Source organism: Salmo trutta, chromosome 21 (genome assembly GCF_901001165.1).
Source record: "Salmo trutta chromosome 21, fSalTru1.1, whole genome shotgun sequence".
NCBI classification, from domain to species: Eukaryota; Metazoa; Chordata; class Actinopteri; order Salmoniformes; family Salmonidae; genus Salmo; species Salmo trutta.
Window position 1 is genome coordinate 14,195,105 of NC_042977.1, and position 17,623 is coordinate 14,212,727.

The 17,623-nt window shown below is 45.2% G+C and overlaps 1 protein-coding gene across 2 annotated transcripts in view; it reads left to right on the forward strand.

Annotated features, from left to right (window-relative positions):
- The first annotated feature begins 3,122 nt into the window (after positions 1 to 3,122).
- The window catches only part of LOC115156751 (homer protein homolog 3), a 42,304-nt gene continuing 27,803 nt past the window's right edge, over positions 3,123 to 17,623 (forward strand). Inside the window, exons 1-6 of one of the 2 annotated variants that reach the window (XM_029704404.1) lie at positions 3,123 to 3,440; positions 3,537 to 3,677; positions 4,038 to 4,086; positions 14,202 to 14,358; positions 15,659 to 15,790; positions 15,958 to 16,065. In XM_029704404.1, coding sequence (XP_029560264.1) covers positions 4,064 to 4,086; positions 14,202 to 14,358; positions 15,659 to 15,790; positions 15,958 to 16,065 — 420 coding nt within the window. In that variant the 5' untranslated portion in view covers positions 3,123 to 3,440; positions 3,537 to 3,677; positions 4,038 to 4,063. The remainder of the gene's footprint in view (positions 3,441 to 3,536; positions 3,678 to 4,037; positions 4,087 to 14,201; positions 14,359 to 15,658; positions 15,791 to 15,957; positions 16,066 to 17,623) is intronic. The other variant, XM_029704403.1, reaches the window with a different exon arrangement.

The window sequence follows — 17,623 nt, forward strand, 5'->3', positions numbered from 1 at the left end:
TAGCAAGACACCCCCAATAAAGGAGTGGTTCTGCAGGTGGTGACCACAGACCACTTCTCAGTTCCTATGCTTCCTGGCTGATGTTTTGGTCACTTTTGAATGCTGGCAGTGCTTTCACTCTAGTGGTAGCATGAGACGGAGTCTACAACCCACACAAGTGGCTCAGGTAGTGCAGCTCATCCTGGATGGCACATCAATGCGAGCTGTGGCAAGAAGGTTTGCTGTGTCTGTCAGCGTAGTGTCCAGAGCATGGAGGCGCTACCAGGAGACAGGCCAGTACATCAGGAGACGTGGAGGAGGCCGTAGGAGGGCAACAACCCAGCAGCAGGACCGCTACCTCCGCCTTTGTGCAAGGAGGAGCAGGAGAAGCACTGCCAGAGCCCTACAAAATGACCTCCAGCAGGCCACAAATGTGCATGTGTCTGCTCAAACAGTCAGAAACAGACTCCATGAGGGTGGTATGAGGGCCCATCGTCCACAGGTGGGGGTTGTGCTTACAGCCCAACACCGTGCAGGACGTTTGGCATTTGCCAGAGAACACCAAGAATGGCAAATTCGCCACTGGCGCCCTGTGCTCTTCACAGATGAAAGCAGGTTCACACTGAGCACGTGACAGACGTGACAGAGTCTGGAGATGCCGTGGAGAACGTTCTGCTGCCTGCAACATCCTCCAGCATGACCGGTTTGGCGGTGGGTCAGTCATGGTGTGGGGTGGCATTTCTTTGGGGGGCCGCACAGCCCTCCATGTGCTCGCCAGAGGTAGCCTGACTGCCATTAGGTACCGAGATGAGATCCTCAGACCCCTTGTGAGACCATATGCTGGTGCGGTTGGCCCTGGGTTCCTCCTAATGCAAGACAATGCTAGACCTCATGTGGCTGGAGTGTGTCAGCAGTTCCTGCAAGAGGAAGGCATTGATGCTATGGACTGGCCCGCCCGTTCCCCAGACCTGAATCCAATTGAGCACATCTGGGACATCATATCTCGCTCCATCCACCAATGCCACGTTGCACCACAGACTGTCCAGGAGTTGGCGGATGCTTTAGTCCAGGTCTGGGAAGAGATCCCTCAGGAGACCATCTGCCATCTCATCAGGAGCATGCCCAGGCGTTGTAGGGAGGTCATACAGGCACGTGGAGGCCACACACACTACTGAGCCTCATTTTGACTTGTTTTAAGGACATTACATCAAAGTTTGATCAGCCTGTAGTGTGGTTTTCCACTTTCATTTTGAGTGTGACTCCAAATCCAGACCTCCATTGGTTGATAAATTGGATTTCCATAGATTATTTTTGTGTGATTTTGTTGTCAGCACATTCAACTATGTAAAGAAAAAAGTATTTAATGAGATTATTTCTTTCATTCAGATCTAGGATGTGTTGTTTAAGTGTTCCCTTTATTTTTTTGAGCAGTATATTTGGCTAAGATGTATGTAAACTTACGACTTCAACTGTAGTTACAGTAGACCAAGGTAGGAGAGTCAGACACACACACGAAACATCACACACTTACTTCCGGTATTGGAGTTGTTGGTTCTGTGGGTCGGGCGGATGGGGCACCAGCATCCTCCTCATCAATCCTCCTGGGGTCCTTGGATTTTAGGTCGTACCAATGCCTTGCCCAGCTCCTCAAGAAAGCCGTCTCCTCTGGAGCTTCCCTCTGTCCCAATCTTGGTTCAACATCATCCAGATGACAAATGAGCGCGTTATATGAGCTGGTCTGGTGTCTCGGTTATCGAAGCGGATAATCCTGGAAATAACGTGGAAGTTTTCCAGAGACGTTGCATGGAAAACTTATCTTCCAGTTTCTGCATCCCACAGGGATTTTGTGGATTCCGCATTGGATCTGAAAACACCAACAAGGATAAGAACCCTAAAGTATGCATGTAAATGATTTTGGTCCATCTCTCCCCAAAATAACACGCCTTCCCTCCAAATTAGTGTAATCCAGAATGATTTTCTGGATGGGGTCTGGGATGAACAGTTCAAAAGAAGACTAAAACCTGCATATGAGTAACCTCCATCCGCGTCGGTCCTGGTTGCATCCTTATCACATTGGCAGCCATGCGGGGTGGCTCATTCCTTGAGCAAGAAGACCATTCAATTTCACATTTTTTTTTACATCTATATTTCTCCTCCTTCAGGCTGCTGATGATCTGGTTGCTGACGGGCTGGTCCTGGGCAGGCTGAGGGTAAGTCCTCTCCTTCCAACTCACTGTCAGACTCCGAATTGACAGAGACATGATCCTCATATTCGGAAGATTTTTCATCTTCCAAAGAGGAAGGATGCTCCTTCCACACCAGCTTCTCTCTCTGCAAAAAATATTTCTAAGGCCCTCTGAGCAGAGATTATTTTTGCCATACTGATTGATTGTGGTAAGGAGCCACACATGCAAAGCTATTTATTTGTGTCCCTCCCCCAATTTGCACCTGGCTGGGGTAGAGTGTGGGAAAATACATTATTTCGATATGTTGTCAAAAATGTTTTATTGAAATAAGGTATTGTAATAACATTGTGCAGGATCCTGCAAGACATTACCCACTACCAAGGGTAAAGAGTGCGAGAAAAGCGGGAGACAGGCAGGGAGACAGACAGGTTCTTGGTGCTATGTTGAAACAGCAGGTCCAGGGAGGAGGAAGACAAAGTGAAGGCACACAGCAAACCTTTTTGTTTTGTTTTTACTTGTTTTCACCTACACACACACTTTTCCACACTTTTATTACCCTTGGGTCCAGTGGACCCGAATACCACATATGTAATATAAATGTGTAGGGTACACAGTGTGCACTCAATAAAAATGTGTTATTTTACAGAAAATGAGCCAAGGCCAATGAGTCTCAGGTTGAAAAAATAATGAATTGTATAATTTTTATTTTAGTCAACTTTGAAAATGGGTCCCAGTCCCCAACACCACACAAGGGTTAAGGAATTTGTTTTAATGTGAGCTATGTGAAAATGAAATACTGTATAGCCGAAATTAGTGTTAAGTAGGCCATATTTATTTGCTAATGGTCAACAATGCAGTAGTTTACAGCACGAGTTTTGTCACTGTGAAATGAAATGGAATTTGACCCACCAACAAACTGTAACCAGCAGGTGGTGGTATATAGACTGGTTGTGAACACAACTGTAGGAAATCGTTACCATGAAGCGCTGCACCGCGGGAGGTTCTTGACGGGATAAGAAATGTAACCAATAAAAAAGTAGCGATACTTTGCAGCCTACCAGTGCATAACACTGCATGCTTGGGACTCACATTGAGCGGTCAAGAGGAGTATAGCCTAGAAGCAGAGCTTCGCGGGGCACTGCGTTACAACAAGGTTACTGAAGTACAGCCAAAGAGAAGAAAATCTGAGAAATATACACATGATTGACCGCCCTGACTGTGGCAACTGATACACGTTGCTCCAGTTTAGTGATGGCATCGATGTCCAACGTTGTGGTAAGCCTTTTCAAGTGATGGGACAGAGCGCATAGAATTGTATTGACAGCTAATGTCCACCGTAGCCTATTTACAGTCAAGTCTTGCCCTTTGCAGTGAAATTCCGGTAGTAAATTGGGAAGCATCCGTATCCGGACACAGGAGAGGAAGGATTTCAGCGCCACTATTCTAAAACATAAAGGAGCCCATATTAGACCTGGATCAATACATCTCATTCATATTTTACAACGACATGAGGTGGGTGTTTCGAGTAACTATTCAACTCTCAATGACTTATTGCATTGGACGCTGCTAAATTTGCTATGAGAGAAAAGTTTAGGCTATGCTGCAGCCAGGACCATATTTCAATAGTCGGGAAAATTCGTTTTAATATTGGTGTACACATACCTCGATCTATCAATTGAAAGGCTATTGATACGTAGACCGCACCGTTCACTTTTTTCCCCCGGTCATTATTATCTAGTCCAGTTGTCTGTTAATGTCAAAATATTTTTTGTTGTTGAAAACATAATCCTGATGTGCACACTTCAAGATCACGTTTCCACCCGAAACATTTTGTAACATGAATCAGTGTGTGTTAATTTCCTTCTTCCATAGAAAGAACACCTCTCCTGCTTAATAAGATGTATCCACACCATCGAGAAAGGTAAGTGTCTGTTATTTTGGACTTATGTTTTATACAGTGGTGATAAAACCTCTCCTGAACACCTACTCAATAGCCCCTGCTGTCTGTGTCGGTGGTGGCGTAATGACCACAAAGTCCAAAGAGATCCATCCCAACAGTTGTCAGTAAAAGTATTGTCGTAATGACCTTGGCATGCCTATGACTCTTACGGGACCTCTGCTTCAACAGGACAAGAGAGAGTCTTCTCTTGTCTTCTGGAGTAGTAGTCTAGCAGTGCATGGATCTTTTGATCATTAAGCAAGTAGGTCAAATGGCTCTGGAATTACATTTCCGAGTTTTGGAGTGATGTTGATTTGCATCTGAGAATATCACACTAGATTCATTGTTTTATTGATGTTATATTGATAATAAGTGGTTTCACACTTGATTTACAAATTGAACCAGTTCGTGTTTGTGCTGTTTATCTGTTTATCTCATATTATGTTAGTGGTACTGCAGAGACCAGCACTACCTTATTTGAGCAGTACATTAATGTAATTGCTCTAAGGCCACTGTTGGGCTATTATTGCTGTACTTATTCAGGGAGAGAAGTACTCGCCCAGCACAGTATGCCCCAGAATCTCCTCTACATAAGCGTCCATGTAAATTGTTCTGTTTACAGCGTGTAGAAGAATCAACTGTAATATTATGCCAAGAAACCGTTAGAACTGATAGTGTGAGTGGTACCGTTCTACAAAAAGAGGACATGAATTAAAGTAGTTGTTAATCATAATAGATATAGAAAAGCGTTGTTGTGGAATTTCCATCACCAGAATCTTGTTTTTCATTATCTGAAATCGGATTCTTGTCCCTATCTCTATCCTGGTGGAATTCAGCTCACCTATTTAACAGCTGGAGCATATCTAATGAAACCAATCAATATTTTCAAACCGTGTGCAGAGTTCAAATTAGGGCCCCCTATAACTATTAAAATATAAATGTGAGCACCCCCCCGAAATTGTGACTGTATGTGTGTGTGCGCGCGACTGTGCGCATACTGTGTGTGTGTCTGTGCAGCATATGTACACACAGCATATGTACGCACATGCCACTAAGCCATGTCCATCTGTTTAACATGAAGGATGAATAGTGGATCCTGGAAAGAGATCCGTTATCCATTTAGCTCCAACAGAGAGACAGTCGTCTTAAACACTGAAACATCTGGGTTGCGCTGTGCCTGATGCAAGCCCTCAGGTCTCTCGTAGCGCTACACCTCCTTGGCACTGGAGGAATGTGTGTGGAAGCTCCCTGGCGTCCTGGTGGCTCAGGCTCTGCAGGGTGATCTCATCGCATTGGGGTGATCCCTGTGGAGCCAGGAGCCAGTAAAGTTGCTCCCTATGATAGTAGAGTCTTGAAGGAAAAACCCAACTGACTAAAAGACCAATCAGATGGATGGTGGGTGTAGCTCAGTCCCCATAGAGGATCATTTCTCATGCCTGGTCAAAGTTGGGCTAACAAACCTTCCCTAATTTCGGCACCAAACGCTCCATGACAATAACGATCTAACCCAGAATGTCAATCAATTGCATCATATGTGTACTAATAATTGGGAAGCTTCGGTGCCAACGTGGTAGTCATTGATTTTCCACGTCTCAAAGTGAGATTGCCGTTTCTCTCTGACTCTGTTCCACGGCACTGCTCCCGTCCCCTGCCTGGCCAACCCTCTGATCAGTGTCTGTCTGAGCCTGGGGTGACTGCCAGCCTTATAGAAGCTGGTTATTAAGCATGAGATCAGCTGACAAGAGTGGGATTACTGTGTGATGAGACAGAGAATTACAGCTCAGGGTTTTTATCAGGGAGCTTGCCAAACATGGCCCACAAGCCCATCGGGGTGTGTGTGTGTGTTAGAGAGGGGGAGAGAGAGTCTGTGTGTCTGCTTTGATGGTGGTAGTTGTTATTAGCAGTAGGGTTGATGTGAAGAAAAGTCTTGACGTGGAAAGTAATAACGCTGGCTAGCAACCAATAGTTGTCATTGTAAGCTAATTGTTTTTGTATACTTGGGATTCTTGAGGTTAGAATGTTAGGCCTACTCTAATTTACACCAGAAATCATGAGATTTAGAGATCCTGGCACATAGAATTAGAGCAAAGATTCAACACCCATTAACTTAAATCTGATCCTGTGTCTGCTTACCTTCATCACGAAGAGGTCAGACTAGAGTTAATTTGAATACAGTTTAGTGTGCACAGTGACCTGGTATTTGCCATGTCTTAAGTCGTCCATAAATGATCTAGTTGATATTTGTGCTAGATTTATTTTACTTATAGCAATCATCAGCCAACGAAAAGGACAGGATCGTCACTACCATATGTTGTTGTAATAATGCACGCTAGTACTCATCCGATACACATTAAATCAGACACTTAAATCCCTATCATGTTGTACATGTCAGTACGAGATTTAATGGGTACTTTAAACCATCAACCCTCTAACTGCAGTGGAGTGTATGTCCTGCATAGTTTGTACAGCTTTGAAATGAATATGATGAGGGTGAAAAAGGCAAACTATCAATCTGTAGCTACGTGTCAAGGTATAATCCTTTTGACCTTATTGCGTATGTAATCCAATGGCTTTTTAAATGAAAGTTTTTTTTATAGCCTATACTCGTCTGCTCACATTTTACATTAGTCGTTAAGCAGACGCTCTTATCCAGAGCGACTTAGTGCATTCATCTTAAAATGGCTAGGTGTGTAACGTATACGCTGGGAGTCAGAAAGCAGGTGCAGAAGGTGAGTTTAATACTGAACAAATACAAAAGAACAAACATGGGAAGCATACTGAACATGAGAGAGAGCCTGACAACTGAGGGTTAAATAAAGGGGGAGTAATCAGGGTATTGATAAAGTGGAGGTGTGCCTAATGATGGTTGACAGGTGTGCGTAATGATGGGTTGCCAGGACCGGTGTTTAGTAAACTGGCGACGTCAAGCGCCGGAGTGGGAGAAGACGTGACAGTACCCTCCCCCGACGCCCGTCTCAGGACAACACCGGCCAGGGGGACGGCCCCAAGGGCGAGGAGCGGGCTGGTCCAGACGGCGAGGGTGGAAGTCTCGGATGAAGTTGGGAACTAGAATGCCGTCCACCAGAACCCAACACCGCTCCTCTGGACCGTACCCCTCCCAGTCCACCAGGTACTGTAACCGACCCCCACAACGTCGGGAGTCCAGGAGGGTTCTGATTGGATAGGCGGGGCTTCCCTCGATCTTCAGGGGTGGCGGAAGGGTGTTGTGGGGGACAGCATCAGCCAGGGTACCTGGAACTACTGGCTTGAGGAGGGAAACATGAAAAGATGGTGAGATCCAGTAGTCAGTGGGGAGCTGTAATCGGTATATTATCTCATTGACCCTCCGGAGGACTTTGAAAGGCCCCACAAACCGGGGTCTCAACTTCCGGTAGGGCAGGCGCAGCGGGAGGTTCCTGGTGGAGAGCCCTGTGAAGGAGGGACGAAGTGAGTTCTAGGCGTACTCCGCCCAGGGAAGGAACCGGGCCCACTCCCCCTGCCGGTCCTGACAGTGACTCCTAAAGAACCTCCCCAGCTCCTGGTTGGTCCTCTCCACCTGCCCATTGGACTGAGGCCGGTACCCCAGATGTGAGGTTGACCGTGACCCCCAGCTTCTCCATGAAGGCTCTCAGTGACCTGGAGATCGTTAGGAAGACCAGAGAGAAGGATAAAACGGGATAATTTGGAGAATCCGTCCACAACAACCATAACAGTGGCGAAACCATCAGAGGAAGATCAGTAACAAAGTCTATGGACAGATGTGACCAAGGCCGCTGAGGCACTGGATGGGGAAGTAGTTTCCCTGCTGGAGTGTGCTGGGGAGATTTGGATTGGGTACATATGGCACATGAGTTGACATAGTGGATGAAGTCGTGCGCCAAGGTGGCCACCAGTACTTCTCGGAGAGGGAATGGATGATGTTGCGGCTGATACCTGGGTGTCCAGTGGTGAGGGATGTATGTGCGTAGGTCAACAGCCGATCTCTCACCCCCGTGGGGACATAGATGCGTTCTGTAGGGCAGATAGCAGGAGCAGGTATGAAGTTCAGGGAGGAGGCGAGGCCCTGGTCGATGAAGTTCCCAGCGGCACCGGAGTCCACTAGAGCTGTAGAGACAACACTTGAGGGATAGCCAGCCAGTGAAGTAGGCACCATAAAGGCACCATGCCCTCTGCCGGTGCTGGAAAAGTCACTCACCTCCCTCTCTGCCCTCTGGAGGATGGTCGAAGATCGCCCTGAAGAGAGCCATGAACCTCTCATAGGAACCCAGCTCTTCCTCTCTCCCAGACAGCCATAGCCCACTTCAACGCCCATCTGGTCAGCAGGGAAATTACCATGGCAACCTTGGACCTTTCGGTGGTGGGAGTTCTCGTCTGATAGGCGAAATAGAGGGAGCACTGGAGTAGGAAGCCATGGCATTTCGATGGAGTACCGTCATATTTCTCTGGAAGGGACAGTCGGGCATCATTGACCTGGGCGGAAGAATGGGTAGGATAGGGGGCTGGCTCACTGTAACAACCCGTGGTAAGAGGCCATCTGATAGGGGTATAGAGAACCTCGCTGACGGTGTCGAGGTGGTAGAGAACGTACCCAGTTTTGCCAGCTGGTCATGGTGTTGATGGAGTAGATGACCTTGTTCGTTAACCATCTGGAAGAGCGTTGAATCTTCTGCGGCTTCCATATTGTGAGGTGTTATTCTGTAGAGGGGCAGAAGGTGAGTTTAATACTGAACAGATACAAAGAACAAACATGGGAAGCGTACTGAACGTGAGAGAGAACCAATAACACCTAAGGACTGATGTCAACTCAGGGTTAAATAAAGAGGGAGTTATCAGGGTATTGATAAAGTCCAGGTGTGCCTAATGATGGGACGCAGGTGTGCGTAATGATGGGTTGCCAGAACCGGTGGTTAGTAAACCGGTGACGTCGAGCGCCGGAGCGGGAGAAGACGTGACAAGGTGAGACAACCACATATCACAGTCATAAGTACATTTTTCCTCAAATTCAACACTAGTAGGAAAAAACAAGTGCAGGTTTTTTTGTTAGTGAGATGTTTTATTTAAGATACTCTTTGTTTGAAGAGGTAGCGTTTCAGACATTTTTGGAAGATGGGCAGGGATAAGTCGCTCTGGATAAGCTTCTTCCACCATTGGGGTGCCAGGACAGAGAGGAGTTTTGGCTGGGCTGAGTGGGAGCTGACCCCTGTAGGAGTAGGAGGGCCAAGAGACCTGAGGTAGCAGAACGGAGTGCTCGGGTTGGGGTGTAGGGTTTGAGCATAGCCTGAAGTTATGGACCAGGGTCTTGAAGTAGATGCAAGCTTAGAATGGAAGCCAGTGGAGTGTGCAGAGGAGCGGAGTGACATGGGATAACTTGGGAAGGATGAACACAGTGGTGTCAGTTCAGCTAAACTGTGGGTATGGCAAAGTGAGGTGTACACCAAGCCGAGTGATTTGGTATATAGAGAAAAGAGGAGAGGGCCTAGAAACAAGCCCTGGGGGACACCAATAGTGAGAGCATGGGGTGCAGACACAGATCCTCTCCACGTCACCTGGTAGGTGCGACCTGCCAGGTAGAATGCAATCCAGGAGTGTACAGAGCCTGAGACGTCTAGCCTTGAGATGGTGGAGAGGATGTGATGGTTCAGTGTTGATGGCAGCGGGTAGATCTAGGAGGATGAGAATAGAGGAGAGAGAGTCAGCTTTGGCAGAGCGGAGAGCCTCCGTAACACAGAGGAGAGTGGTCTCAGTTTAGTGAGCCGTCTTAAAACTTGACTGGTTAGGGTCAAGAGGGTCGTTCTGAGAGAGATAACAAGAGAGTTGGTCAAAGACAGCACGCTCAAGTGTTTTGGAAAGCATAGAAAGAAGGGATACTGGTCTGTAGTCAGAGGGGTTGAGTGTTGGTTTCTTGAGGAGGGAAGCGAGTCTGGCCGTCTTGAGCCAATGGTCAGGGAGGAGGGAAGTGAAGAATGGGAGGTCTCCAGAGATGGTCTGGAGGAGGGGATGGGGTCAAGGTTGTTGGGTGGCTGAACATCACTGGTAACAGGATTTCATCTGGAGAGAGAGGTTAGAAAGAGGTCAAGGCATAGGGTAGTTCTGTGTAATTGGGACCAGTGGATTCAGTAGGCTGAGTGAATGAGGAGTGGATGTCGTCAACCTTTCTTTCAAAGTGGTTGACAAAGTCATTCGCAGAGGGGGAGCTGGTGGAGGATTAAGGATGGAGAAGAAGGTGGAAAAGGATTGGAGGCAGAAACTTGAAATTTATAGTGATAGAAAGCAGCTTTAGCATTGCATACAGAGGAAGAGAAGGTAGAGTGGAGGGAGTGGAAGAATGATAGGTCCTCCGGAAATTAGTTTTCCTCCTCTGTTCTGTGAGCTCACAGTGAGTCACTGCAGCAGGAGGGGAGGGCCGAGTCCGCCTGGAGGAAAGGGGATAGTGAGAGTCATAGGATTCTGAAGGGGAGGAGAGTACGGTCAAAGAGACAGAATTGGGAAACAGGAAAGAAAATGATTTAGATGAGAAGAGAGTGGTGGGAGAGAGAGGGCGAAGAATGTGATGGCGCATGCCCATCTGGGAAGGCTGAGTGGGCTAGGTGGACTAAATAGGTATGGTTGGAGGATGGTGTGAGGGGGGTTGCAAGGAGATTAGTAGGCGAACAGCCTCTAGTAAATGAGGTGAAGTGCCTTGCCTGCCTTGTGAGTGGTAGGGGACTGGGAATGGGTGAGGTCTAAAGAGTAAAGTTGTGGAAAGAAAGAGGTGGAAAGAAATTGAGGTCAGGAGGTTGAAGTCGCCCAGTACAATGAGTGGTGAGCCATCGTCAGGAAATTAGTTTATCAAGGTGTCAAACACATTGAGGAACTCTTCAAGGGCACCAGAGGGGTATACTACAGTCGTGGCCAAAAGTTTTGAGAATGACACAAATATTAATTTCCACAAAGTTTGCTGCTTCAGTGTCTTTAGATATTTTTTGTCAGATGTTACTATGGAATAGTGTCAAAGGCTTTTATTGACAATTACATGAAGTTGATGCAAAGAGTCAATATTTGCATGGTTGACCCTTCTTTTTCAAGACCTCTGAAATCTGCCCTGGCATGCTGTCAATTAACTTCTGGGCCACATCCTGACTGATGGCAGCCCATTCTTGTATAATCAATGCTTGGAGTTTGTCAGAATTTGTGGGTTTTTGTTTGTCCACCTGCCTCTTAAGGATTGACCACAAGTTCTCAATGGGATTAAGGTCTGGGGAGTTTCCTGGCCATGGACCCAAAATGTCAATGTTTTGTTCCCCGAGCCACTTAGTTATCACTTTTGCCTTATGTCATTGTATATAGTCTTATTTTTCTACTGTATCATTGATTGTATGTTGTTTTACTCCATGTGTAACTCTGTGTTTTTGTATGTTGTCGAACTGCTTTGCTTTATCTTGGCCAGGTCGCAATTGTAAATGAGAACTTGTTCTCAAATTGCCTACCTGGTTAAATAAAGGTGAAATAAAAATAAAAAATGTCAAGGTGCTCCATCATGCTGGAAAAGGCATTGTTCGTCACCAAACTGTTCCTGGATGGTTGGGAGAAGTTGCTCTCGGAGGATGTGTTGGTACCATTCTTTATTCATGGCTGTGTTCTTAGGCAAAATTGTGAGTGAGCCCACTCCCTTGGCTGAGAAGCAACCCCACACATGAATGGTCTCAGGATGCTTTACTGTTGGCATGACACAGGACTGATGAAAGCGCTCACCTTGTCTTCTCCGGACATGCTTTTTTCCGGATGCCCCAAACAATCGGAAAGGGGATTCATCAGAGAAAATGACTTTACCCCAGTCCTCAGCAGTCCAATCCCTGTACCTTTTGCAGAATATCAGTCTGTCCCTGATGTTTTTCTTGGAATTGGCTTCTTTGCTGCCCTTCTTGACACCAGGCCATACTCCAAAAGTCTTCGCCTCACTGTGCATGCAGATGCACTCACACCTGCCTGCTGCCATTCCTGAGCAAGCTCTGTACTGGTGGTGCCTCGATCCCGCAGCTGAATCAACTTTAGGAGACGGTCCTGGCACTTGCTGGACTTTCTTGGGCGCCCTGAAGCCTTCTTCACAACAATTGAACCGCACTCCTTGAAGTTCTTGATGATCCAATAAATGGTTGATTTTAGGTGCAATCTTACTGGCAGCAATATCCTTGCCTGTAAAGCCCTTTTTCTGCAAAGCAATGATGACGGCACGTGTTTCCTTGCAGGTAACTATGGTTGACAGAGGAAGAACAATGATTCCAAGCGCCACCCTCCTTTTGAAGCTTCCAGTCTGTTATTCGAACTCAATCAGCATGACAGAGTCCAGCCTTGTCCTCGTCAACACTCACACCTGTGTTACGAGAGAATCACTGACGTGATGTCAGCTGGTCCTTTTGTGGCAGGGCTGAAATACAGTGGACATTTTTGGGGGGGATTCAGTTAATTTGCATGACAAAGAGGGACTTCGCAATTAATTGCAATTCATCTGATCACTCTTCATAACATTCTGGAGTATATGCAAATTGCCGTCATACAAACTGAGGCAGCAGACTTTGTGAAAATTAATATTTGTGTCATTCTCAACTTTTGGCCACGACTGCACAAAGAAGATTCAATGAGTTAACCAGATAACTTTGATAAACAACTCTAAATAACTATTGATTTTCTGGTTCATTAGGAAATCTAAACGTATGTGTTTTTGGTGTTGAGTCAATTGGACCATGCCCATTTCTAGCTTATCTTTCTCAAAAAATCTAGTTTTAAATATTTTATGGAAGTTCGCAGGCTAATTTATTGATCCTGCTTTGTAGTACACCCCTCCTGTCGGTGATAGATAACAACAGCTTGGGTGGACAAGTGACAGTGGCAGCATGGATTTCAAATGAGGAGATGGACAGGTGAGAGAGGAGGGAAATAAAAAAAATCTCCACTTAGGAGAAATGAGTATCCCTTTGCCACCACTGCCACGACCAGATACTCTTGGACTATGAGAGAACACATAGTCAGATGACGAAGTAGCAGTGTTCTCTGAGGTAATCTATGTTTCCGTCAAGGTCAAAAAGTGTGGGGACTGAAGGACAACGGGCTGAGACACACCGCTCAGCATTGATTGACGATTACCTAGCAGAGATAAAGAAAGATACACCCACCAATTATCACAAAGCTACTTCTCAAATTGACCTGAAACCCATTCAAGTCAATGTTTCAACCCTTCACAGCCACAAGTACTGAGCATGCAGCAGTTCAAACAGCAATGATTTAGTAGGCTACTTGGTAGAGGGACAACTCTTAACTAGAATTGCCCAAGCCAGACTATACCAACAACAACAACTTATTGAAAAAGAAAAGATACTTAGGCTACTCTTGCAGAGATTAGTTGTCTTCCCAGGCTATAGATGAGGCGCAGCCTCTCCACTTTGTCTAATTGCATTGCACAGTAACTGCACTTTAACTCCCCCTCTGTGTACGATCTTTCCACTGCTGTCATTCAGATTTGGTTTGGTTTACATTTTCCGTGACACAGTTGCCAAACCAAACTTGAACACCAGTGGCATTGCTGCTTTGAAATATTTACCTCGTTTCTAGGATACCTAGCATGGTCACACTGGCAGGAGCAGGGGTTGGGAGGAGACTTGTGCAAAGGTTCTGAGCTTTTTAGTCAACGGTCTTGTGCCAACCACAACCACTGGCAAATGAGGATAGGACATAGAGAGCTGCCAAAGGTGATGCCAACATCTGTAGCATTATGGCAGCCAGTCAAGTTTGGGAGCTATGCTCCATTATGGGAGGAATTGGAGGTTGTTTTTCCTCTGCGAAAGCACAAAGAAAATGCAGACATTTCTTATTCATCAGAAAATGAACAGTAGGTCTTGATTAGAATATGAGGGTTGTCCGGAAACATGAGTTGTCAATTTGTTTAGTGAACTGTGTTAAACTGAGAAGAAAATAATTATTTAGAAAAATGTGTGAACCTTGGTCAAGTTGTCTTTTCATTAGTCTTCACATACTCTAATTTGCTGGGCCATGTTAAAGAATATAAAATTATTGGCCAGAATTTGTCTTCACATGCTTAGCTCCATGTCTCCTCCTTGCCCCAGGGAGCAACCGATCTTCAGCGCCAGGGCCCATGTGTTCCAGATCGACCCGAACACCAAGAGGAACTGGATCCCCGCCAGTAAGCATGCCGTCACCGTCTCCTTCTTTTACGACGGCAACAGGAATGTGTACCGCATCATCAGCGTGGGCGGTACCAAGGTGAGCCAGGCAGCTGTGCTGTCCTGTACAGTGACTCTCTGGAACATGAATGCAGACCACAGTTAGAGTATGTGAACGTGTGGTCTTGTCGAAAGCTCTGATTTAGGGAAACATCCTTTTCGAGAGATGTTTTTAGGACATTGTGGGATGGTTGAAAATATGGTCTCCAGAGGTGCTTTCAGTTCACAATCATTTGCTTCTAGCCAAAAAAGCAATTTACAGTTTGATAAAGAGAGTAGATGAAGATGGGTCTGGTATGTGTAGCAGATCAGCATTAGCCTGTTTAAGATTGTGTTTACTCTTACTTTTGCCTGAACTCTTATTTATCCTTCCATCTCCAAAGACCTTGGTTGTTCACGATGTTAAACATAAAATCAGTGGTTGTAGGCTTTTATTAATTTAAAAACAATTTAGCCATTGTTCAGTCAATAAGAACTGGAATGTGAACAGAAACTCAATGTCACCAAAAGCGCTCACAAGATCAAGGCACAGATTCCTCACAAGTTTTGAATTTAGATTCCCCAATGCCGCCCTGTAATTTATCTGATCTCCTCTTAACACCTCTGGTCTGACCCACAATCCCCACTCCCAGCAGACCCTGTGGTCAGCAACCTAATTCCACCCATCTGTTGTCTTGCAACGTGGTAATCTTTTGTACCATGTCATGTGAAACATGTTGCCCCTGACTCTTGTAATCGTTTCTTTAAAAAGCTCCTCTTCTTTAAGCTTCCCTTGCCCTCTGATTCTGGGGTTTTAAGTCAGTCATATTATAGTAATTCTGCAGCTGATGCAGAAGTTTATAAATGGGTCTGCTTAATGTGTTTTCCTCGTGACGTGAAACCAAATGGAGGGGCTGTAGCCACTTCTCCGCGCTGCCTGACGCAATGTTTGTTAATCTGTTGAAAGGGTTGGCCAGTCAAATGCCATTTGTTTGTTACGCCCTGAAAATAATGCAAGCCATGCACCCACAGTCCAATCTAAAAGATGGGCATGTCATGTTATCAGAATAAGCTCAAAAGACATATCCAAAGGAGATAACTGTTTACAGAGAAGATGTGTATAACCATCTGTTTGTACAATGGATTTGAAACGATCCATTTGGATATTATGAAAAGGCAAACGGATGCTTCCGTTATGATCCCAGATGTTTCACTTCTCTTTATTCAAAGTCCGAGAGAACAAGTCCTCACTTTGGCACAAACATGAACAATAATGTGGTGTGCATGATAGCGTTTGATGTTCATCAGGTGAGGAACTACTACTGCAGTAAGCAATGATGTCCTCCTCCCTCTATCCCCAGGCCATTATCAACTGCACCATTACACCCAGCATGACGTTCACCAGGACCTCGCAGAAGTTTGGCCAATGGGCGGACAGCAGGGCCAACACCGTCTACGGCCTGGGCTTCGCTACAGAGCAGCAGCTGCATCAGGTGAAGATCTTCTAACTTCACTCTACATCAGGATCTGGCGTCCCAGAATAATTCAGTTGTTGAATTATGGACAACTCATTTATCTAGTACGATGATCATTTTAGGTACATTATCCAACGTTTACTGCAATGTCAAACTAAATGCATTTCGCTTTTGTCCGTCCTCAGTTTTCTGAGCGGTTTAAGGAGGTGAAAGAGGCTGCCCGTCTTGCACGCGAAAAGTCCCAGGATAAGATGGAGTTGGCCAACACAGCCCTCAGCATTGCTGCCCCACAGGTGAGCTCAGACAGAATGCTTTTAAGAGAAAAGCCTCTGAGGAGGAACTTTTGAGTGTCTGTGGAACTCCTGCCGTACACATTGAGGTACTGCTATCTCCTGCAGGCTGCGAAAGAGAAAAAGCATGGGAAGGAAGGCGTAAGAAGGATGAGCTGGGTCACTTGTCTCTGAGGAAAGTGAGAGGAAATCTAGGGCGATGGTAAAATTATCCCATGCAGCCCAGTGCTCTGCCTGGCTGCTTATGTCTGCTCACCGCAGAAGCCTCTGAAATGATTTAATTGCATTGATCAATAGGCTATTTTGCTTATGGTGGTCACATGTTAACAAAATGTGTAATATACAGCAGGGCCTGGGACCCCTTTTTGTGGTAGCAAATCCATCAGGGGACCCTTTTGTAATCGGAACACAACTTACATTTACATTTAAGTCATTTAGCGGACGCTCTTATCCAGAGCGACTTACAAACTTGAGTGAGATATAAAATGACATACAAGGAGTTTTACTATGACTTCAGCAGTGCATGGCCGGACGAACCAAGTCTCGGGGAGGAACATTTTAAAGTACCGCCTCTTGGCATCGGAGAGAACATTTTTGCAGTTTTCAAGCACATTTCCTGTTATTCTATATCTTTTGTCGTGCGGCAGTTTTTTTTAGTTGTTGCAGCTTTAAAGCTAATATCCTGCAATTCTACAAATGTTTCCATGTGTCAGAGAGAACTTTACCGTTTTAAAGCTTAAAGATGGAATCCGCAGTAGGGGGAAACAGCGCCACTAGCTGCTCCACCGGCTGCCTCACCACCGTTATTGTTTTTGTTGCAGAGCTGAGGAGCGTCGTGAAACATGGTAAAAAAAAACATTGCACTACATATTGTGCTCTCCTATCGCACGTGCAATGATGTCCAAGGGGAGTAACTTCTTTGTTGTTGTAATATCGAAAAACGGATGTGTCAGTTTTACCATGAAGGATTCCAGCTTTAAATTACAGTGCATTTATCAAAAAATTTAACATTTTGGGGGGAGTACAATAAATATTGAGTTGAGAAATGTAATGTGGTAATGTGTGTGTATATATATATATATATATATATATATATATATATATATATATATATATATATATATATATATATATATATATATATATATATATATATATATATATATATATATATATCTATCATATACACACACACACACACACATTACCAGTCAAAAGTTTGGACACACCTACTCATTCCAGGATTTTTCTTTATTTTTACTATTTTCTACATTGTAGAATAATAATGAAGACATGAACACCATGAAATAACACACATGGAATCATGTAGTAACCAAAAACAAAAAAAGTGATCAAAATATATTTGAAAACAAATCAAAATATATTTTATATTCTTCAAAGTACCCACCCTTTGCCTTGATGACAGTTTTACACACTTGGCATTCTCTCAACCAGTTTCATGAGGAATGCTTTTTCAACAGTCTTGTAGGAGTTCCCACATATGCTGACCACTTTTTGGCTGCTTTTCCTACTCTCTGCGGTCCAACTCATCCTAAACCAT